The sequence below is a fragment of the Kwoniella dendrophila genome, chromosome 4, assembly GCF_036810415.1.
Source record: "Kwoniella dendrophila CBS 6074 chromosome 4, complete sequence".
Taxonomy (NCBI): domain Eukaryota; kingdom Fungi; phylum Basidiomycota; class Tremellomycetes; order Tremellales; family Cryptococcaceae; genus Kwoniella; species Kwoniella dendrophila.
Genome location: NC_089479.1, coordinates 59,691 through 82,081, shown reverse-complemented (window position 1 = coordinate 82,081; position 22,391 = coordinate 59,691). Strand labels below are relative to the sequence as shown.

The 22,391-nt window shown below is 36.5% G+C and overlaps 9 protein-coding genes across 9 annotated transcripts; 2 read left to right on the top strand and 7 right to left on the bottom strand.

Moving 5' to 3' along the window:
* Window positions 1-123: 123 nt before the first annotated feature.
* On the bottom strand, window positions 124-1,602 carry L201_003167 (uncharacterized protein; the record flags this gene model as incomplete). The annotated part of the gene is made up of 7 exons (XM_066218926.1): window positions 124-405; window positions 529-666; window positions 747-797; window positions 906-1,065; window positions 1,131-1,218; window positions 1,299-1,363; window positions 1,460-1,602. The coding sequence occupies 7 exons, from the start codon at window positions 1,600-1,602 to the stop codon at window positions 124-126; spliced, it is 927 nt and encodes a 308-aa protein (XP_066075023.1).
* A 1,504-nt stretch (window positions 1,603-3,106) lies between these two features.
* L201_003166 (uncharacterized protein) lies at window positions 3,107-4,547 on the top strand (the record flags this gene model as incomplete). The annotated part of the gene is made up of 4 exons (XM_066218925.1): window positions 3,107-3,613; window positions 3,720-3,828; window positions 3,905-3,992; window positions 4,100-4,547. 4 exons carry the CDS (start codon window positions 3,107-3,109, stop codon window positions 4,545-4,547), a joined length of 1,152 nt encoding a protein of 383 aa, XP_066075022.1.
* Window positions 4,548-5,105: 558 nt separating this feature from the next.
* On the bottom strand, window positions 5,106-6,393 carry L201_003165 (uncharacterized protein; the record flags this gene model as incomplete). Its single annotated transcript, XM_066218924.1, has 6 exons — window positions 5,106-5,259; window positions 5,349-5,361; window positions 5,441-5,639; window positions 5,706-5,811; window positions 5,885-5,985; window positions 6,082-6,393. 6 exons carry the CDS (start codon window positions 6,391-6,393, stop codon window positions 5,106-5,108), a joined length of 885 nt encoding a protein of 294 aa, XP_066075021.1.
* A 442-nt stretch (window positions 6,394-6,835) lies between these two features.
* L201_003164 (uncharacterized protein) lies at window positions 6,836-8,077 on the bottom strand (the record flags this gene model as incomplete). The annotated part of the gene is made up of 4 exons (XM_066218923.1): window positions 6,836-6,886; window positions 6,949-7,131; window positions 7,193-7,522; window positions 7,580-8,077. 4 exons carry the CDS (start codon window positions 8,075-8,077, stop codon window positions 6,836-6,838), a joined length of 1,062 nt encoding a protein of 353 aa, XP_066075020.1.
* Window positions 8,078-8,538: 461 nt separating this feature from the next.
* L201_003163 (uncharacterized protein) lies at window positions 8,539-9,246 on the bottom strand (the record flags this gene model as incomplete). Its single annotated transcript, XM_066218922.1, has 1 exon — window positions 8,539-9,246. The coding sequence occupies one exon, from the start codon at window positions 9,244-9,246 to the stop codon at window positions 8,539-8,541; it is 708 nt and encodes a 235-aa protein (XP_066075019.1).
* A 1,330-nt stretch (window positions 9,247-10,576) lies between these two features.
* L201_003162 (uncharacterized protein) lies at window positions 10,577-11,047 on the bottom strand (the record flags this gene model as incomplete). Its single annotated transcript, XM_066218921.1, has 1 exon — window positions 10,577-11,047. The coding sequence occupies one exon, from the start codon at window positions 11,045-11,047 to the stop codon at window positions 10,577-10,579; it is 471 nt and encodes a 156-aa protein (XP_066075018.1).
* Window positions 11,048-11,456: 409 nt separating this feature from the next.
* On the bottom strand, window positions 11,457-13,777 carry L201_003161 (uncharacterized protein; the record flags this gene model as incomplete). The annotated part of the gene is made up of 9 exons (XM_066218920.1): window positions 11,457-11,484; window positions 11,607-11,917; window positions 11,998-12,208; window positions 12,292-12,392; window positions 12,461-12,616; window positions 12,693-12,913; window positions 12,997-13,301; window positions 13,383-13,459; window positions 13,553-13,777. 9 exons carry the CDS (start codon window positions 13,775-13,777, stop codon window positions 11,457-11,459), a joined length of 1,635 nt encoding a protein of 544 aa, XP_066075017.1.
* A 1,281-nt stretch (window positions 13,778-15,058) lies between these two features.
* L201_003160 (uncharacterized protein) lies at window positions 15,059-19,637 on the top strand (the record flags this gene model as incomplete). The annotated part of the gene is made up of 14 exons (XM_066218919.1): window positions 15,059-15,133; window positions 15,202-15,493; window positions 15,571-15,812; window positions 15,906-16,207; window positions 16,284-16,695; window positions 16,768-16,886; window positions 16,982-17,258; window positions 17,358-17,476; window positions 17,557-18,262; window positions 18,348-18,453; window positions 18,546-18,756; window positions 18,878-19,026; window positions 19,121-19,334; window positions 19,472-19,637. The coding sequence occupies 14 exons, from the start codon at window positions 15,059-15,061 to the stop codon at window positions 19,635-19,637; spliced, it is 3,390 nt and encodes a 1,129-aa protein (XP_066075016.1).
* Window positions 19,638-19,794: 157 nt separating this feature from the next.
* On the bottom strand, window positions 19,795-21,750 carry L201_003159 (uncharacterized protein; the record flags this gene model as incomplete). Its single annotated transcript, XM_066218918.1, has 6 exons — window positions 19,795-20,020; window positions 20,122-20,257; window positions 20,364-20,526; window positions 20,592-20,681; window positions 20,874-21,057; window positions 21,233-21,750. The coding sequence occupies 6 exons, from the start codon at window positions 21,748-21,750 to the stop codon at window positions 19,795-19,797; spliced, it is 1,317 nt and encodes a 438-aa protein (XP_066075015.1).
* Window positions 21,751-22,391: the final 641 nt, after the last annotated feature.

Below are 22,391 nucleotides of genomic sequence, written 5' to 3'. Positions count from 1 at the left end.
GACCTTTTGATAATTTCATACAGTACAGATCTTTATATTTCTATCTTCAAGTACTATCACATAGCTTACAACACCGTAAGAGAAGCCTCTTGGATACAGCGAGTGATGTTTGAATCCATCGCTCTAATCTTCTAATAACCATTTAGATTCTTCTAAAACATCTTGCCACCTTTCTTCAGGTATATAATGACCACCATCAACACCTTTACCTTTAATTTTAACTTTACTTGGGTCTATCCAATCTTTCCATAATCCTTCTATATCACCACCATTAAAATTCTGGATCATACCTTTTTTACCCCATAATACGACTAATTTAGGTATAGTTAATTTTTGACCATTTTTAAGGGATTCGCTATCGTGAACTAGGTCTATTGACGCTGCTGCTCTGTAATCTTCGCAGGTCTAAGGCATACAAATGACAACATTAGCGATAGATAACAGTCATACGATACTTCGTAATTGCGGATATGAACGCAACATGTTTTCTCTTTTTTCAATTCCAATCAAAGTATACATTAAACTTACAGCATGAACACCTTCAGGATTGAATATTTTATCTTTATATTCTTTCAGAGCTTCTTCAGGCCAGGTCATACCTTTATGTGAAGGTCTACCTGCTAAAGCTTGCCAATATTGTTCAGGTCCAGCTAAAATCATGTTTTCCTATGGTCCAAAAACCGTATCAAGCATATGAATTAGCGTTGTTGAAGAATTTCCCGTAATATTTCTTGACTTAAACCTACCGGGCCTGGAGATTCCTGAATAAGGTAAAACCAATGCCAGTAGCCTTTCGCCTAAAAGGTCAAACCAAATATTAGTTTAACTACTCACAGTGGGAGAAGTTTTGACATTCATTCTCGATTACCACGGGGTCCGGGAAAAACAAAAAATTAAAAACTTACAAATGCCATATTTGTATTATCATACATCCATAAAGTAGGTGCGATATCTAAAGTCATTAAACCTTTAACTTTTTCAGGATAATCTAACGCTAATCTATGTGCTACTCTTGCTCCTCTATCATGTGCGATTATATAGAATTGCGATATACCGAAATAATCCCTATATAAGGCTGTGTAAGCAGCTGAATATATCTTACCAAGATGTGTAATCATTAATTAACTTACATTAGTTGTACTTGATCAGAAGCCATTTCACGTTTAGAGTATTCTTCATGAGAAGCTGATCCTGGTGGTTTAGAAGATTGACCATATCCTACGTAGTAATTAATAAGGTATACAATGAGCATGAATAGATTCTGTAGATAGAAAGAAAGAAAGGTGAAGAACACTTACCTCTAATATCAGATGCTATTACAGTATATTTTTCAGATAATTGAGGTGCGAGTTTGTACCATATACTGAACAAGGATAAGAATGGGAACAAGGTCAGTACAGACAGATATTCGAATGGTCTAATGCTTATATCACACTTGATCTACATCGAGATAACTCACTAACTATGTTGTGGATAACCATGAATTAACAGTATCGCTTTTTCACCATTACCCTTTTTTCTACAGAATATTTCCAAATCTTTATTTAATACTTTACTATGTACTTTGACTTTATGTTCTTCAAATCCTTCAAAAGCTGTCATCTTGTTTTAAAAGTAAAAATATTGCACTTGTGAATTTAGGATAGATTTGAATGATGTAGCTCGGTTAATCAGATGTTAATTGCAGATCCAAAGGACGTTCTGTTATATTTGATTAATTGATTGATGGGTTGATTGATTGATTGGACCTTTTCCAAAGGATACCTTTGACTATCGTTTCAGTAAGAGTGCCTGTCAATTGCTATCTTATACGAATGATTGTTTGATTGTTGATGGTGAGTTGACCGAAATAGTTAAACCCTCTCAAAGTTCCCATCATCATCATCACGAGTTTATATACTTGAAATGATGCGTTTTCTTATATCCGGTGTAGACATCTGTATATCCGTGCCTTTTGACTTGTAACGTTGTCTGACGTAAAGATGTATAGATGTATAGACGTATATCATAAACTTTGTATTTCCGTTGTAAGTCAAGCAAAGCAAAGGAATGTGTAATGTATAACTCTGGCAATACGAGCAACAGATTGTTGTCTTTAGTTAAGATTGTGACACATAACTTCCCCCTCCCTCAAACAGCTAAAAGTAAACCGATAGTATCGGCTTATCAGGGAAATTTAAGCTAATCTAAACCTGTCATTCTCATGATCCGTGATCAGAATCAATCAAATGGAGTCCCCCATTCAAGATGCGATTTCAGTATGCATGTCATTTAGAGCCCCCCTTTATGTATATACAAGCAGCTACTCTTACATGTTTGACATTGTCCTGCATTAGTGTAGTCTTTCTTGACAAGCGAGTCTATCCTGTTTAATTATATACATACAGTATTCGTGTAGAGTTTCATGTGATAGAAAATACAATAAAAGCAAGGAAAATAGGCGAAAGTGCCGAACTGCCGATTCCCGTCTTATTTACCGAAAGCAAGCAGGTATCATCATGACGAAAAGATCTTCGTTTTCACGGTTTATATTATTATACAGGACTCAGCTTTCAACCTAAAAAATACACTATTATAGGATGATTATATCTTAATTATTGTAATGTAAATAGATACTGAAAGATAAATACTCTTACTTGAAACTCGTCTATTTCATCCTGTATATACTTTTCAAATTTAGGGAAAGGGTTATCGAATTACCCCTCTTCTCTTTATCCCTTACGATTAAAACGTGTATATATCGCATTTGAAAGACTGGACCAAGTAGCAAGTTAAATCCTGTCTAGAAAACCTGTATATATAAGAAGCGAAAAGTAGGGCGTCAAGTCATTTTGAATGAAGTCATTTAATCACAAGTCGCGAACAGTAGATTGAATAGCAGTAAGATCTGACTGGCAAAGCAGAGAAGCAAGAATCAATCAAGTCATATCGAAATCTTTAGGCTTCTTTGTACGGAAAAGGTCATTTATTATATTGCCATTTAAATTAAGAAAGGATAGAAGATCACCTAAAAGTAAGACTACAAAATCACATTCAAACCTGTAATTGAAACCTTCATTGGAATCTACAGAATCGCAATCATAAAGAGAACTTTCACTCGGACAACATGTTAATTGATTCCGAAAAAGCTACTCAAACTTTACCTACACCTGAATATACACCAGATCATTCTCCTGTACAAAGTAATTTCAATTCTCGAATCAACACAAATTCTGATTCCTCTTTGAGGACTTCTACGGCTCAATCACATTTACAAAATGAAGAAAAATTAAGAATCGGTATAACTGGATCAGGTGGGTTAGTAGGTAAAACAGTAGTCGCTTTAGCTTTAAGAAAAGGTCATAGTGTATTAGCTATGGATATTTTTGATTCCAATAATGAAAGTACTAAACTACCTAAAGATTTAATTGAATATATAAATGATGATAACGATGATAATAAAATCGAATATAAATATGAAAAAGTTTCATCATTAGATTATATATCATATAAAAAAGCTTGTAAAGAATTTGGTTGTAATGCTTTAATTCATTTAGCTATGATACCAAATGGGAATGATTTAGATGATAGGGTAAATCCAAATGAGGAAGAATTTAAAGGTAATCCACAACATGTGAGTTCATGTGAAATCCGTAAACTATGAAAAAGAAGACAACCATTCAAAGCTCAAATCGAGATATAGATACTCATGAACATTGATACTGTATATAATCAAATAGGAAGTCCATAATCAAAACGTGTCAATGTCATATAACACCCTATCTATTGCAGCAGAATTAGGTATAAATAGGATCGTTCTAGCTTCAAGTGTAAATGCAATTGGGCTATGTGAGTTTTTGGTGATCAGATGCAAATCACTGGGCTGTATAAGTCGATTGAAGCTGAATATATTTTCTCATTGTAGTATTCTCAAAAACACGTGTATTCGATTATTTACCTTTAGACGAGAATCATCCGTGTAGACCTGAAGATGCATATTCGATGAGTAAATAGTGAGTCGATTCGAATACCAAAAAGATAAAGATTAAAAAGAAAGATATGAAGGACCTGGAATGAGAAGCTGACATTATAAATATACTTTCTTCATTCATATATATAGCTTTTGTGAACTACAAGCAGATTCATTTGTACGTTTACATCCAGAAATGAGAATAGCAACATTAAGATTCCACGGTGTTATGTCTGATGATAAATCAAATAAAAGATATTTAAATGAAAATCATAAAGGTCATTGGAAAGATTTATGGGGATGGGTATCATGTAAAGGAGTTTCAAAAGCTTGTTTATCAAGTTTAGCTATTCCTATGAACGATCAAAATTTTGGAGTGGGTCAACATGAATCATTTTTCATCACTTCACCAACAATTTGTCAACAAGTAAATACAATAACGCTATTAGAAAAATATTATCCTGAATTATTTAAAGAAAATAGTAAATGTAAATTTGATAAGGAGTATTTCACGAAAGGGAATAAAGGTTTATTCGATTGTAGTAAAGCTAAAAGGTTACTAGGTTGGGAAGAGGTTGGGTTTTACTATGAAGGTTGATATATTATGACGATGTTAGTTAATTCATTTAGCAGGATGAAAGATTACATTGTAATAAATACCCTTCATGTACCCGGTGAATGGGAACAGTCTTGTCCGTTGCACGTTGCACGATGTATACTTGCGCTATACAGCTTATATATCCTGTAACTGCTCACCAAATAGATATATATTCTGTAACTGCTCACTAACTGCTCACCAAAAAGACAAAAACTACAGCACTTGGGATTCCCAAGTGGTCCCCCACCTTGGTACTGACCGAGCGATAAGTAACTTATGCTTCGCCGAGCGGACGAGAGGCGGCGTTTTCTACCTTCTATAGCGTAGATGAAAAGGACGTGCAAGAGTGGGCTGACATAGATAGCACAGACGACGTTGTTCAGTAGGAGACGGTTGCTCGTATATATGAGGATATAATGAATTCATGCGATACAATGCAAAAATGACTAATCAAGATACACGTATCAGCAAACCTTATTCCTTCGTATACAACGTAGTTCAGCTCAAAGAGAGGTACTCACTTATTATGCTAATATACTTTCGTGATCAATTTTCTACTTATGCTACACCTAAAACTCTAAGTAATACCCGTCCTATCCTTTCTCCATCATGTTTCTCTTTACTTTGTTTTCTGGCTTTCTCAGCAAATTCTTTATCGAAAGTACCTTCCTTTTCGTAGTTGTCGATAAATGGGATTAAGATATCTTCGTGCCTACAATAAAACATCAAAGAAAAAGTTTTACCGGTATTAGTATGTTATTGTTATCAGTGCGGTATATGGAAGTTGATTGTGAGACTGACCATTCAGGATGACCTATATTCATTAAAATTTATATCAGCTTTTGCGATAGAATGATATTACCGAATCTCAGACCAGAAAGAGTGGAACTCACCTTGGAAAGCAATAATATGAACATTACACCAAGGTTCACTTGGTAGAGTATGATGATGAGAATGTGTAAAAGCTGGGGGACGTTGATCTTCAGGATAGAAGGCTACAATACCTTGAACAGGACAAATTTCAGATTTACCCAAAAGATGGAAATCTGACGGTACATCTGTAACTATATCTGAATGTATTTGTTGCATATTCTGAGTTGGTCATTGAATCAGCATTTCACGTTATGAGACCGACCAGGAAGAGCAAGATTTACTCACAACATGATCGCGTAAAACTTCTGGTTTCTTAGCTGATTCTTCGTCCTCTCCCCATATTATACTCTTTCCAACATCAGTTAGGTCCATTCTTGTACTTCCTACTTCCCTACGGATGTCAAGCAAAGCAATTGTCAGTGAGGATTAAAAATGAGATTTCGTATTATATCGAGGAAACTCACCATCCTTTAGGATTTTCAGTGATTTCGGAAGGACCAAAAGCTCTAGCTATAACTTGTAAACCGAAACAAATTCCTAATATCCTTATTCTTGGGTATTCGTCCTAATACACTCGCAGGCCAAAATTAGCTTTAATAACTTACATTTAATTCATATTGTGATAAGATGATTAGATCTCTAGGTTACACGACAGACTTACATAGATTTTAATTAAGAAACCAGCTAATTTCAAAATCCATCTAGTATCAGAATGAGCTTCATCTTCAAAACTTCCAGAAATTACGATCGCATCTATTTTTTCTAATTCTTCATCTTTTGGATATTCTCTTTTTTCTAAAACATCATATGTTAAAGTTTCTAATGTTAAATGTTTTGGTAATAAAGGTTCAAATAAATTATGTATAACATCTTGATATTCACCATGTTTTTCAATTGATTCTTTACTTAATGAATCACATTTAAAAAATGCTATTGTTAATTTACCTGAAGGATTATCGTTTACTGCTGACATTGTTGATCGCTTTTTTATTGTATTGTTTATTGAAGTAATCTTTCACAAATAAAGCGCAAGAGAAAGCACAAGAGGAGGAAGTGAAGTAGAGATAGTTGTTGGATAAGCTTTGATGAATGAATGAACAAACATTTTACTGTATGGTCGATCATGATTATCAGGATTGGTATCGATTAAAAATCGCCAAGACATATTGGAAAAACATGATCATTACGTCATAGACTTCGGATAACGGCAATATTTGGAGGTGATGATGAGATCGACATAATACTTGATGACGAATGACTGAAGGTGCTTAGAATATTGAATGATGTCTCCTTGGCGACAAATGATATATGGAAAACGTGAGATGTGTTGTGCAAGTAAGAGGAAATGTAGGGGAGTTGAGCCGGTAAAAAGGACAGTTCGTTATGTTTTGCGCGAGTTGAGAAGGATCAAGTGATTACGCTTTATATTTCTGCGAGGATGGTATAAATCCTGGAAGGGTGAAGAGCTAAAACGTTCCCTCAAATTCAGCTCTGTGTTTGAGGTCGGGGTAGAACATGTACAACTTACCTCAAAAATATTCTCGGCGGATGAACCATAACCTCTTTCACCTTTGACTGCACTTAAAGTTCTACTTCCACTTACTATACCCACTACAGAGCCTGAGATAGCATCTATGATTGGTCCACCAGATGATCCTGGTGACGGTCTAGTTGAAAATGTGATGTATGGTAGAGCAGATGATGTACCAGGCTAAGAGATATAAGATCATCATGAAGACCATGCGCAAGCGAAATATGTGACGTCAACTTACTTGAACTTCCCTCCAACCGTAATTCCTATACCCAAACATCTCAGCAGTCTTCCATTCTCTCCTTAGTATATTTTTAATCCATGGTATACCAGAAGTTGATGTTGTGGTGGTACCATACTTATGAACTAATACTTTCTGTCCTTTATATACAGGAAATGGACTAACGGGTAAACTGCGCAATTGGTTTATGGTGGGGGATTTGGGTAAAGTACAAATAAGTAAATCGGATATAGAAGATGATGGAAATGATGTTATTGGTATAGGAGTAGGATCAGGTGTTGAAGGTAAGATGAAGGAATGTATAGGTTTATCTGGGTATTTCGTAGATATCTAGAAACATCGTTGTGATCAGTATACACGCATTTAATCTTTAATCTATCTACTCACTTGATCTAACGTATGAGAACAAGTGACTACCATCTTTCCATCATCTTGTCCTTGAGGATCTATCGCAAAACCCGATGAAACCACATAGTCTATAAATTTTGATGCTGAATCTTGTACTAAGTGAACAACGACCACAATCCCATCTCCAGCTTGAATATCGGAAGTTTCGGTTGAATCGGCTCGACGCGTTCGATTGGGATACGGTTCATATGGAAGTATGTGAGGTAGAGTACGTCCTAGATTGAAGCGATGTGATCCACTAGGGAGAGGTTGATATTGAGTAATGGAAGAAAGGTTATCGTGGATGTGTTGGAATAGTAAATCATCCCCAAATCGCTGTTGATCAGTAATGGTGTTTTTCGAGGAAAGTTGCCGATTAACTGGAGTAATGGGTATAGAAATATTTGATGAAGTCGCATACTTTCTGATCTGTGATGATGTGAAAACAGGTTTATGACGATGTACAACACTGAAGCATCCGTAAGAGTTGAATAGCATACTCTAAAATGTAGTATGATATCAGTCGTAAATAAATATTCAAGACAAGAGATAAGAGATAACGAGGAAAGGAGTAGCTGAGTTAGCCGAAATGAGAAGCGATCGGGTTTATTCTATTCTTGTGGTTTTTGAACAACATATCCGTACTACATTGGATTTCACTCAACATGCAATTCACAAGCATACATTTGTTCCAAACGAAAAGAACTTATTCTTTATAAAAGATTTACTACAACGATATGTCGCATACGCGCAAAATCAATGTTATCCATACTCGTCTTCTTTCTATCTAACAACCTAATTTCTAATTTCCCATGTCGGATCCGTCTTATTGCGAGAACAAATCTATGATCAAGCTGACATAGTTATCCCTTCTTCTGTGAAGCATGACATGTTCGATCTCAGTATCAGCGTGATGTGGTAATTTCTATTATTAGGGGGTTTGCTCACTCTTGCCGCTTCTAATGAACGTATCCAATAATCATGATCATCAAACCCATTACACTCAACCAGGAATAAACTACTTTTGATGTCCTGTTCGCATCACTTGAAGGAGTATTTCCCGAGAATCTATTAAAACCTTGAATTGTACCACCTTCTTTTAAATCATCTGTTACACATGCATAAGCAGCTTGACTATTATTGATTGCATTTTGAGGTACATTATCATTAAAACATTTTATCCAATTATTCATTGATTCAGGTATATTACCTAAATAATCACCTGATTGCCATCCAATAGAATTACTAGGTAATTTCGTTGAAGATAAAGGTTCATAATTCATTTTACACCAATGTATATTACCTTCTTCACCTGCATTCTGTACTATACTATAATTACCTATATTACTACTTGTTGATGCACCAGGTCCAACACCTGAACCAATTAAAGAACTAACATTTTTACCAGGATATTTAGATTCATAATATTTAGTCAACTCTTCTGAAGAAAATTTAGTTATATTGGTAAGAGTTTGATTAACAAATGAACCGTTGACTGATGTACAACATATAGAAGCTAATGTAACGTTTGATGGAACACAAGCAGCAAATTTAAATCTTGTTACTCCAGGTGGTTCTCCAGGTAAGAATGGATATGTCCATGTTATATTTGATGTTAATTTATTTGAATATCCATATCCGGCTGTTGATGCATTTTGTAGTTGCATTTTGGATTGTAGTGTTGATTGGTAATTATGCAAAATTGATAAAGGATTTTATTACCGTTTCTATTATATGCAGACTTATGTATATATGGTAAAAGTCAGTTTGAGGGAAATTGGAAGACTGAATGGAGAATATCTGATAAGGCCAAAAGTTGCGGATCTACTCGTATTATATAATTATTCAAGTGTCGTACGCTAAAATTCTTCCCTGAAAGATTTACCATTGAAGAGCAAGATTGGCCGTGAGGTCAAGATGCGATAACCGTCTCTAGTATATATATAGGTTTATCGTTGGGCCTAAAAGCAGAAGAAGAGGTATTGTTAAAACGTAAAAATGTGGGGTGATAGGCAAGATCTCAGGATAAAGTTCCGATAATCACCTTGAGGGTTACTTATCGGTTAATTCCTCATCAGTCGCTAGAAATGGCTATCTCGATATAGTGCCTTCCTATCTTGGCGTTTTGGAGTACGACGAGCACGCTTTATGCGTTCACCCATTCCTAGCACAAAGGCGGTCACAACCAATCTGCTATTTGCTTCGGTGGTACTACAGTCAGTTACTGACTCTGGCACTGCTAATGCCCACTAGCGTCGCATATCCCGGCCGATAGTATGAACTCTTCCGCTGGACTTCAAGGTCCGCACAGCAGAGATTTAGTTGTAATTCAATTTGCTGTGTAAAAACGAGTAAAGGATTTCAACATGCATGGACGTTCAAGATAGCAATTGTATACTGCATGTATTCCATGTCGTCTTTTCCGATATTTGGAAGGATCAGACCAAATGATCGGGGAGAAACCTTCTATACAATTTTTTTCTTTGCGTTTTATACCATCTCAATAGCCTACTAACCTCAACGGTACGGAACGTTCTTCGAGGTTACGTGAACAAGTGTGCATGGGACGGCTAAATTGAACGACGCAAAGACATCCCGCTGCTGCTGATCAGCTTACGTGATATCCGGCGGATTAGGACAATGCTGTGAGTAAACCTTCTGATAACTTACTCATGATCACTAACACGACATGCAGAATATTTGCACGGAGACCAATACCATCATCATCCACCAAAACCAGCAGCTTGCGAAATTCATATTTGTTGACGCATGACTGCTTTTTGTATATTTCCAACCTTGAATTAACCCACCTTGTTCAAGATCATCTGTCGCACAAATATAGGCAGCTCTTGAATTATCAAATTCTTCTTGGGGTACTTGTTCATGGAAACATTTAATCCAATTTTTCATTGATTCAGAAACATATCCCATATGTTGTGATTGTTGTGGAGGTAGATTAAATTAAATTTTCATATCGCGCTTTATCATCTTTATACTTCATTCATGCAACTCGTATAACAACAGTGATGTTGTCCAAGGTAAACCGACTAATCGTTTTGAAGACAATGGATTATATTCCATTTTACACCAATTCATATTTTCTACAAAACCAGGTTCATTATCATTCACATAAGTATAATTACCTGTTTCATATTCACTAGGATTATCGGAATGATAATGATCAGGAAGTTGTTGATCGGTAGAACGATTTCTTGATTTATATATATTTTCTAATTCAATTTGGTTAAGTGATTTTCTATCAGTCAAAGTTTGAGTAACGAAAGAACCGTTAACAGCTGAACAGCAAATTGCAGATAGAGTTGTATTTGAAGGCACACATCCTGCGAATTGTTGTCTAATGATGTTATTGACCCCACCAGGTGGATTAGGGTATATCCAAGTTTGATTGTTGGTGATTTGGACAACTTGACCATAAGATGATGCTGAAGAGTTTCGTAATTGCATCATCTTGAGTGATGGATAGTGTTGGTTTTGCGGTTGTATACAAGTATGCAGAAGATAGGTCGTAGAGGTATGAAATGCAACTCATGCTTAACAATGAAAATCTGACTCATGTTGTTCATACCATGTTGTACTATCATACGAGAAGACGTCTTGGCGTTGTTAGGTTACTCAACCTGTCACCACCTTTGAAAATCAATCAACGTGTTTACACCCTCGAAATGCACGACATATACTATAAAATGATGCGTCCATTTTAGAGATACAAACTTTGATTTCAAATCCAAATTATAACGTTATTCTTCTTTACTGATTGATCGATTTACCAAATCCAAAGGTACCCCTTTATACTCTTAACACTTGAAGCTAGTGTATTTGTGAATATATACACACTTTGTATCCCATGAATCCATATTTACAGTACATAGATGAAGTATGGATTTCTATATTTGGAAAAAAAAAGGTACAATCAGCATCAATCATTCTATTTCTTCTGTCTTCTGAAAATGACGTCGATATTGATCAATCAATCAATCAATCCAAAGGGAGGTGCAAAAGTACTTACTCGTAATCAGTCATATCATCAAAAGCATTTTCATATAACTTTGAAGAATCTAAACCTGCAGCATTCATTTTATTCGCTAATTCAGTTTTATAAGCTTCTAATTCATCATAAGGCATGATTGACATATCTTTCAAATCTGCCGGTAAACCCAATGCGACTCTTCTTGGAATTTGTTTTTTATTCAATCTATTCAAATAAAACCTCATGAATACGATTAACAAAAACAATGTCGACCAACATCCAATATCAACGTATAATCCTGTATGATAATATGGTTGTTCTCTCTTCAAATAGACTTGTGGTCCGACAATCTAAGTTTCATAAAATATCATGTTAGTATATAACCTCGCTAGATATGTATATACCGTATTTAAATTGAGATTCGACTTACATTACCAACACATTGAGCTACGAACATTGTGGCGAAAACGACAACTCTTTTAGTTGATCCAGCTTGATTCAAATTTGCCCAAGAATACAATAAAGGTTGAATAGCAGCTAAGGTTTGAGCTACGTAATAACAAGCTAAAAGTGCATATGGATCAGATCGAGATACTCGGATAAGACCAACTGCTCCAGCGATAGGAGGAACCACACAACCGCTGTATATAGGACGATAAAACGATAGTCAGCAAAGATACGTTCTATGCACTCAGATGTATACGGTATCGTCTAAACCACTTACGCAATGATAACCCATCGAGCTCTGAACTGATTTGTTAAGAAGATGGTAACCAATAAAGCAACGATAGCAATGGCACCAGTAGGAGCTTGCATGAGAATAGCCTGTTAACGATAGGGTTAATAAGTATATTCTTGGAGTCAGAAACAAGTTTAGGGATTAATTTGCTTACTTTGAAAGATGTGAAACCAAGACCTTTAACTACTAAACCACCAAAAGCACCGAAACCACCTGAAGGTAAAGATGTACAGAAATACATAGCTGCCCAAATATATGTTTTAGGATCTTTGTAAGTTTCCCAAACTTGGTTCCACTTCCATTTTGATGACTGAACAACAGCAAGAGAGAATCATGTTAATAATATAGATAATACAGTTAACATGCTTAATGTTCCTACTACTTACTTTAGTACCAGTTTGATTTTCTTTCAACCTATCAATAGCAATTACTCTATCATTGCCTTTTCTAAGGAATTTAGCAGTTGTAGGTGAGTTTGGTAACATGAAGAAGATTATAGGTACAAAAGCGCATGATACACCACCAATGAAAAAGAAAATCCCTTGATATTCTTTGACTTTGGTTGAATTTTCAGTTGCTTTACCAATACCGAATGACATAATTGGACCTACGAATATAAGGAAGCAGGGTCAATCATCATCGATACACGATGACAAACACATTCAGGTACAATCATATAGGAGGACTTACCAAGAATAGCAGCTAAAGAGTTCGCAGTTTGATAAGCGATAGTTCTAAAAGATTGTTCTCTTCTTGTATACCACATTTGAGTTAAAAAAATAAATGAAGGTAAAATGGTAGCTTCAAAAATACCCAATAATAATCTACATGTAACTAAACCAGCAAAATTTTTGGTTGCACCTGTACAAACTGTTACGATTGACCAAGCTAACATGTTAAAAGTGACCCAATATTTAATTGGGAATGCAATTAATGCATATGATGATACTGGTTGAAGACATAGTTGTGCAATGTAAACGACTGAGGTCAACCAACTGCATCATAAGATGAAATTGACCGAAATCAGCATTTTTGATCGTTCTACTTTCAGAACGTAAAGTAAAAATACAACTGACCTGTATTGACTTCCAACGAGATGAGCTTCTTCTTGAATGTTAAAAACAGCTGCGTAACTCAATGAAGATTTATCGAGCTATGGGTGTCAAGTAAAAATGCCGAAGAAAAAGACCAGTTAGCAATCAAGTTGAATGGATATTAGCGTTAACCGTTGGATGGCACTACTCACCTGTTGTAAGAAATAAGTCATACACATAGGTACACAAACGAATAAATCGATTTTCCTGATCACAGCATTTCTTTCCTCAGCTGTATATTCAACAGGACCGGCTTGAGCTAGATATTCAGCGGCTTCATCCAATTGCCTGTTTGCTGTATGCTTTTTCTTTCCATCTAGGACTGGTGCGTCGTTTATACCTTCGATATGCTCTTCAGCATATTTCTTGTCTTCCATATTGCTCAACGAGAGAGTATTGTAGGTTATGAGATGTGATACAGATAGGTGTTATTGACTGGGTGGTATCTAGTTGGTGCTCCGCTGAAAGGATATGTGGGGTCCACAAGAGGGAAAAGAATGGATTATATATATATCTTCATTTCATTGTTGAAAGCGGTTTAATTGTTAATCCGCATCGGACCCTCCATGTTCAATATTTAGCCGCAATGATACTGAGCAACCACAATATATCCCTCATGGTCATCTATAATCTCCTCTCTGTGTGAATTGCTGTAAGGCAATCAATCCGTACGAAACCAGGTAATCAGAGATAGAGTAGCGCCGTCTTCATCGGTCCGTTCAATTTCGTTCCTGTTAAATAAAGGGCAGTATATGGATCCCCATCTTTGTGTTGTATATCGTCCAAAGGGCCTCAGCGGGTTATCCATGGGGCAGTTAGGAGCTGACTCGATGCTGAATGAGAGAGAAAAGTTTAGCGCAAGGGTTCTCAAACTTTAGAAATTAATGTCTTTGCGAAATTTCGCAGTTTGTTAAGGATAACCTTAGTTTCGGCGTTGAACGTGCGTGTCCTCATTTGTATTATTTGTTCATTTGTTCGGTGTAAAGTTATTACGGTAATTCCTTCGTGTATTTTCCGGGGTTTTCCCCTTATGGCGTAACCAAACAACTTGCATTTCACTTTGTCAAAATCTTTGAACCTTCATCTTTCTCCTAAGGTTTTTCTCTTGGCTTTTACAACATTCATCTTTTTATAACTTGTATTCACATGTACAACCCCGCCAAATTAACGGTCCGGCCGTCCCGGTGGCGTTTTTAAACAATGAAAAGCATGAGGAATGTGTTTTGCTTTTATGGTTATGACGTTCTCTCGGATTTATAAAAAATTCAAAGATGCTTGTTTTCAGACGCCCGATTCGGATACTGTATAATCATTTTTACCATTGTAAGTTAGCTGAATGTGTTTGGTCTACTCTCTGTATAAATGTCAGATTCAAGGTATCAACAAGTGATGGTGAAAATCTAACGAAGCATATTAGCCGCAGCTTTGATCCAATGTCCGACATCGGATCCTCGTTGTTCACTGTCCACACATACACTCCGGCACGATGTTGAAACGATCATTCCGTGAAGGTGGGGAAGAATAAATTAGTAGGCTAAATAATATGAAGGCTGAATTCTCTGGATAACTAATTGAGATATGAAAACAGTCAAAACATCAGTGAAACTTTCCGTTATTGTTTTCAACCAACAGCCAATGCTGAATTAGGTTGATCCACAATGAAGGCTCAACGCAATACATTGTCATATCCTCAATTGTCTGAAGAAGTTGAACACAATCTTTTACCTGGTATTGTGAGTTGTTTCTTCCAGACCTGAGGAAAATGATAAACATGATGAAAAACTGAATAATTGATTGGCAGTCATTGAAACGTCTTGACCTATTCCTTGAAGACGGTCCATATAACGAATACAACCTCGCTTCAGTATTAGACAGGGTTAGATTGTATGATGATCAGATTGTGAAATTAAAAATATGGTCTGCACCTGATATCGAAACTGTATCTTTCCAAGAAGCTAAAGAGAAATTACAAGGAAATGATACTAGGATATTGAAGAAAGGTGATTTGATAGGTGGTAGTTGGTCTCAGCATTGGGTCAAAGTTGAGATCAACATACCTAGTAATTTTAGAGATTCGGAGGAACCGGTTGTCTGTATGTTCCCAACGAATAATTATCGGCGGTTTTAGTCAGCAAAGTATTTTTAGCTGACTCTATATTTCAAATTTTAGTCGAATTCGATCCTTCTTGCGAAGCATTAATATGCGATCTTAACGGTAATCCTTTACATGGTCTAACTGGTGGACCCAACTCAACTATCACAGCCTATCCTGGATATGTAGAAGATAGAAGAATTGAGCATATCATACCAAGACAATATGTTAAAGCTGGAAAATATGAATGCTATATTGAAATAGCATGTAATGGGATTTTTGGGATTGGTATAAATGGTTATAGACATCATGAACCTGATGTAAGTCGTATATCCTAATCATATTTGATTTAAAGCATTATATCATAACAACGAGAAAGAAAACTGATGTAATTGTTTCCACTCATATTGTAGATGAACATGAAATACCACTTGGAATTAGCAGATCTGGTATTAGTTAGATCCGAAGTGCATGCTTTAAAAGTTGATTTTCAAATACTCAAACAATTTGCTAGATCTCCTGAGAGTGATAGATCTCCTTTATCTCGTCAATCTCTTAGAGCGGCAAATGAGATCATGAATGTATTCCGAAGGGATACTGAGGAGGAAATTGATGAAACAATCCAAAAAGGCAGAGACATTGCTAGACAGGTTATTGGTTCTGAACTAAATGATCTTAGCGATGATGACTTGAAAATATGGGCTATCGGTCATTGGTGAGTATTTACTGTATGGATCGTTTCTGAAAGGGTTAGAATGAGCTTGAAGACTGATTTACGATATCTACCTCAGTCATATCGATACAGGATGGTTATGGCGATATTCACATACTCAACAAAAAATAGCCAGAAGTTGGTCTACCCAAATCGATTTGATGGATCGTTATCCAGAACATCAATTTTGTGCTTCGTCTGCACAACAATACTACTGGTTAGAATCAATGTATCCAAATTTATTCTTGCAGATTAAAGAAGCTGTCAAAAAAGACAAGTTTCATCCAATCGGCGGAAGTTGGTTAGAGCACGACTGTTTATTACCTTCAGGTGAATCTCTAATTAGACAGTATCTGTACGGTCAACGGTATTTTGAAGATAGATTTGGGGTGAAATCTAAAATCGCTTGGTTACCTGATACTTTTGGTTATGCTTCTCAATTACCACAAATCCTGAGATTAGCTGGTATGGATTATTTCTTTACACAGAAGGTGAGTTTCCCTTTTCGCATATTTATAAGCCGTTTGCACTTTCTACTTGCATTTAGCTGACTCCGCTCATAGTTATCCTGGAATAACATAAATGTCTTTCCTCATTCTACATTCAATTGGTCAGGTCTTGATGGAAGTCAGGTTTTAGCTCATATGACACCTACTGATACTTATAACGCTCAAGCTAATTTGTAAGTAATTACGAGATTGCTCTTATGACAAAAAAAATCACTTGATAGAGATTTTATCGTAAATAAGCTGAATCAGGATATCGTTTACTTTACAGCTCGGAGCTACAAAAAGGTATAAATCAAAATAAAAACCTTGAATCAACAGACCAATGTCTATTACTATTTGGTAATGGCGATGGAGGTGGTGGACCTACTTCATTAATGTTAGAAAAATTACGTAGATTGAACTCATCTTCAGTTAAATACCCGGAAGTTCCTACAGTCAAAATTGAGAAAGTTGATAGTTTTTTTGATCATATATTAAAGAAGACTGATGGAGGTAAGAGACTAAGTAGTTGGAGAGGTGAATTGTATTTTGAATTACATCGAGGTGTAAGTAAAGCTTTCGATTTGTAGCAAACATGTTATCTATGCTGGATGATAGAATCATCATTCGTGACATCTAACTGATATTACGAATTTCATATATAGATATTTACCAGTCAAGCTAAGATAAAGAATGGTAATCAGACTATCGAAAAACTACTCAGGGATTTAGAATACTTCGCTACTCTCGCTTCTATTTCGTCGGCGACCTATGATTATCCAAAGTAAGTTGATATAACCATTCGCGTGATATTTGAAATTCCAGAAGTGGAAGCATATTGAATCTCTTTTTCTGCCTAACCAGGAATCAACTGGATGAGATTTGGCGAGATGTACTTTTGAACCAATTCCATGATGTTTTACCTGGAACTTCAATCAAAATGGTCAACGATGATGCTGTTGAGATATATCGAAAACGTACCCTTGAAACCCGAGGATTACTTGACAAAGCTCTATCAGCTCTCACTTCTTCAAAAGGATTAAAAGGGAACAAAGATAGTCAAATTGGCATATTTGATGGATTAAGATTATCCAGAAATCAAGTTGTTGAAATTCCTTCTGAATTTGCTAATAACCCAGATGTTGTAGAGAATGCTATTCAACCATTTGAGAATCGGCTGTTGGCTTACTATCACGGTGATTCAAGTGGTATCGGCAAGTTAGTCAATCCAACAGAAATGATTTCACCGGTAGCGAAACAAGACAAAAATGGTGTATTCACTTTATCAAATTCATTAGTTCGATTGACTTTGTCCAACGGTAGAATCACATCATTATACGATATCAAATTAGATAGAGAATTGATATGTGATGGTCTAGGCACAAGTTCAGGTGGTCTAATGATTTATGAAGATTATCCATTATCTTATGACGCTTGGGATGTAGAGATATATCATTTGAAGATGGGAAGAGAGATCAAATTTGATAAAGTCGAAATTGTTGCAAATGGTCCTTTGAGATCTACTTTGCGAACTACAAGTAAATTTGGAAAAAGCAAAGTCGTGCTCAATGTAAGTGCACCATTCTTCAGTAAAGTGGTAAGGTTGAGTCCGAATTGTTCGGAAAGCTAACGATATATCCGTGGATTATTATTAGTTCTCTCTTGATGCTATGAAACTTGAAGAAATGGGATCATCGATCAAATCAGCAATTAAAGTAGATGCTCAGGTGGATTGGTATGAAACTCATAAATTCTTGAAATGTAGGTTTATTGTAATCTCAAATCGAGTCTACAGTATCATAATTGATCAAGTCAGATAGGGAAGCTGACTTTTTTTTTCTTCTCACGATCAGTCGCTGTACCATTAAATATACATTCATCAACAGCTACATATGGTACACAATTTGGTATAATTGAAAGACCTACACATAGAAATACAACAATTGATCAGGCTAAATTCGAAGTTCCTGCACATATGTTTGCAGATTTAAGTGAAAATGGTTATGGTGTATCGTTGGTTAGTGATTATAAATATGGTTATACCGTTGAAGGTAATACTATGAGGTGAGTTATCGATTTATCTTGAACTGAGGATTGTTCATACATGTGTAGTCAAGATGGCCGAAGTCTGTGAGATCGCTTAGGAATTGTACTGTTACTGATCAAGGATTTTGATCATTTATAGGATTTCACTCTTACGTTCAGCTACAGCTCCAGATGTAGAACAGGATAGAGGATATCACGAATTTACTTTCCATATACTACCTCATGAGAAAAGGTTAATTGAAAGTGGAGTGTATAAAAAGGCTTTGACTCTGATTAATCCTCTAAGACGTAAGTCTTCCTTAAGTTACATCATATTTCCCTATTACCCTGTTACCTGATATTGCCGCTCATGATGCTTTCACTATTTCATGCAAACCGATAGTCCATAAGATCGATGCACCGGTGAAGGAACCAAGATTGCCAATAACATTTACAATGGAACCGCAAATCCCCGGTAGTCAAGCGGATGATGGAATCATACTTGAAACCATCAAACGAGGTGAAGATGATTTTATCGATGATAGCAGATCAAACAAATCTATTATTCTACGATTATACGATAGCTTAGGTGGGAGATCCAGGACTGTTTTGAAAATGTGAGTGAAATCATCCAAATTCCTTTCTTTCCTCTATCTTTGTCAGCGATTCTGCATCTCTGAATGATTGGAAAAGTCAGATCCAAGAGTTCATCTTCAGTAACTTCCATTGGGAATGATACTGATATTTCATTTAGTGACGGTCTGACGAAACCCAAGTCCATCAAATGGCTTAATATCCTCGAGGAACCTGAGATGTTTCAGGATCAACCTGTTGATTGGATAATGGATGATGGTGTTATTATAGTCAAAATGGATTTCAGATGTTTCGAAATCAAAACGTTAGGTATTTATTTGGATTGAATTGAAAATTAAGTAACAGTTCAAGATAGTGGAGCAACCGGTAGATAAACATAGACATGACATGATAATGACATAACAACACATATATACAAACTACGGTACTTCAAACATACAGTGATACACAACTAGAAATATGTAAAAATCCTGAAACTTGTTTTCAAGCGATGACAGGTGATGTTTGGGACGATGGACCGGCTTCTGATTGTGATGGAGGTGCTTGATTAGTTCGTTTAGCTTGATCTCGACTCGGTTTCTCGGCTGGCCGTCTTGCAGCTGGAACGTCTGCTCGTAAAGCTTGCTCTTCTGGTGCGAGAAGGTAACTAGCTAATTTACTGTGTCGCACAACGGCGGGATCGTCGAGGATAGAGTTTCCGGGCGGAAGGCTAACAAGCGGGGAAACAAGGCAGCCGTCAGCGGATAGTATCACTATAGGTTAAAGTTTGTGAAAAACAACCCTGGCATGTCATGACACCAGGATACGCACTAATGGGTAACTAGAAGATGACCAGTCGCCTTGAGCCTTTTGAATATTCTACCTGCAAATCGACCACTAAGTGTTGGAACGTTAGGTGAGTTGGTTGCAAGGTTGGCAGGAGGAGGAGGAGCAAAGGCAAGTACACCTAATCCAGCAAATCACGTTAGTAGATGTTATATATGTAAATGCAAGATCTTGACAATTTCCACAGATAGATTGAGTATTCAAGTAATGTAAATACCAAGACTCACCGATATCGGAAACGTAATCGCGCTCATTAACGAAATGTTCTACATTACCAAAAGCGGGTCCTGATCCAGTTTCAGGAATTGAAAAATGGTTGGCAGCTGAAGCGAAGGTATAAATCTCCACTTTTTTGAGTTGGTCATGAGAAAAATCGGAAAGAAGTTGGTCCTACCGATAGATAAAGTCAGCTCTAATATCGTATATCTGAGGAGTAATTCAGTATGGCGACTTACTGCCCATGATGACATGATGATCCCCCCTTGAGAGTGAGCCATTAATACGATCTTTTCTTTCGAAGCGTCGGCAACATATTTCGATATGATCTAGAGATCAGGATCATGTCAGTTATGTCAAACGCAGTGAAGAGCGATTGATGAAGATCGGATGCCCGTAAAACCCTATAATGCCCTCAACAGCTGTGCTGTTTCATGACTTGATTCTGCTTTGTTCTCTCTTCCCCTCCTCATTTCTCTTCGCTGTACTGTCTCCTGCTGCGAACAAAGAAGAGGACTTACGTTGTAACCTTCTCGTGTATCAGTCGTATTCCAGAGTAAATCTCTTTGTAACATACATTCTACCAAATCGAACCAAATACCAAAAGTTCGATTGTGTACACCAATTACACGTCGACCAAAGAGTTTATAGAGAACATCCAAAATGAGCTTGAGACCTGATTTGGATGTTCCGATACCGTTGACGCTGATTATGAGGGGGAAAATTGGGACAAAATAGGCGAAGTATGGAAGCACAAAGTATGAGGACATGTTTGAACATGAATTTCAACCAGTCAGCTACATACTACACGATGTGCAGTGAGGAGTGTAATGAGATAGGTGCTATAGGATATAGCGACTAAGCGATAGACGTCACTCACAACAACCAAACTTCTTTATCATCCTTATCATCCCCAATGACATTCTGATAGGTTACCCTTTCTTTACCTGCATATGCGTTGAAACCGTATATCCAAGCAGTCAGAGATAAAACTGAAATTAAAGGTGAAGGTAATCCAATGAAGAACGAAGATAGACATAAAGCTGTTAAGACTAAAGAACCAATGATCAAAATAGCTTGTAAGACTAAACCTTTGTTCGTAACATCTTTACCTGGACTTGGTCTTGGATATAAAATCAAAAAAAAGTTTTTAATGTTTTTAATCAGAATCCAAAAATCTTTATATAACATTATTAAAGGATCATCGTCATGAAATATGATCGGTGTTGAATCTTCAGGATTGAATATGGATACATCGTATACTTGAACTTTACTTTCTTGATTTTGTGTAGTTGTTGATTCAGCTGAGGCTTCAGTGATAGTGGGGAGAGAAGGGGAAATGTTAGTGGTTGAAATATCGAGAGGGATAAGAGGAGTAGATTCAGTTGCTTGTTCCATGGTGAGTTAGGAGGTTGAGTAACGCCAGTAAGGGACACTAAAGATGTATAGACGAAGACGAAAGAGATAACAATAGTGAAGGAGAAGATAAAGTAAGCATTGAAGAAGAATGAGACATGTTTATGGGTTGATGGGAATATTTCATATAAATATAACAAATGTGATGCGAAATAATGTTGGTCCAGTCAACCGGTTACTAGAATGCTAGATCCTGATAAGTCGCGTCAGCAGGTCGTATATATGTTACACCTCATATGACATATCATTCCATATTCTCTAATGCATAAAGTGCATGTACCAATGTATGTTAGTGAATGGCTAGACGTATAGCTTCATCCATGACAGGATTCACTGTGTTATCGATGAGTAAAGTATAGGCTCAATGGTTTCCAAGTTAATCTTTATGAAATGGGACTGTGAAATATAACGTCATCATGATTTCCTCCGACAGAATGAGGTTACTACCGAAGGCAGAAAGGTTTACAGATCAAGTGATCCACTTTGATGCTTCCGGCTTGGATATGTCAGGGCATCAGCTTGCACTGCATAGTGTCGTAGGTTTGTTACTACCATCCCTCAATGATGAAGTCTTCCTTTTGCAGTGCATTGCAATTATCAATTCTAACAATGGCCCCCCCTTA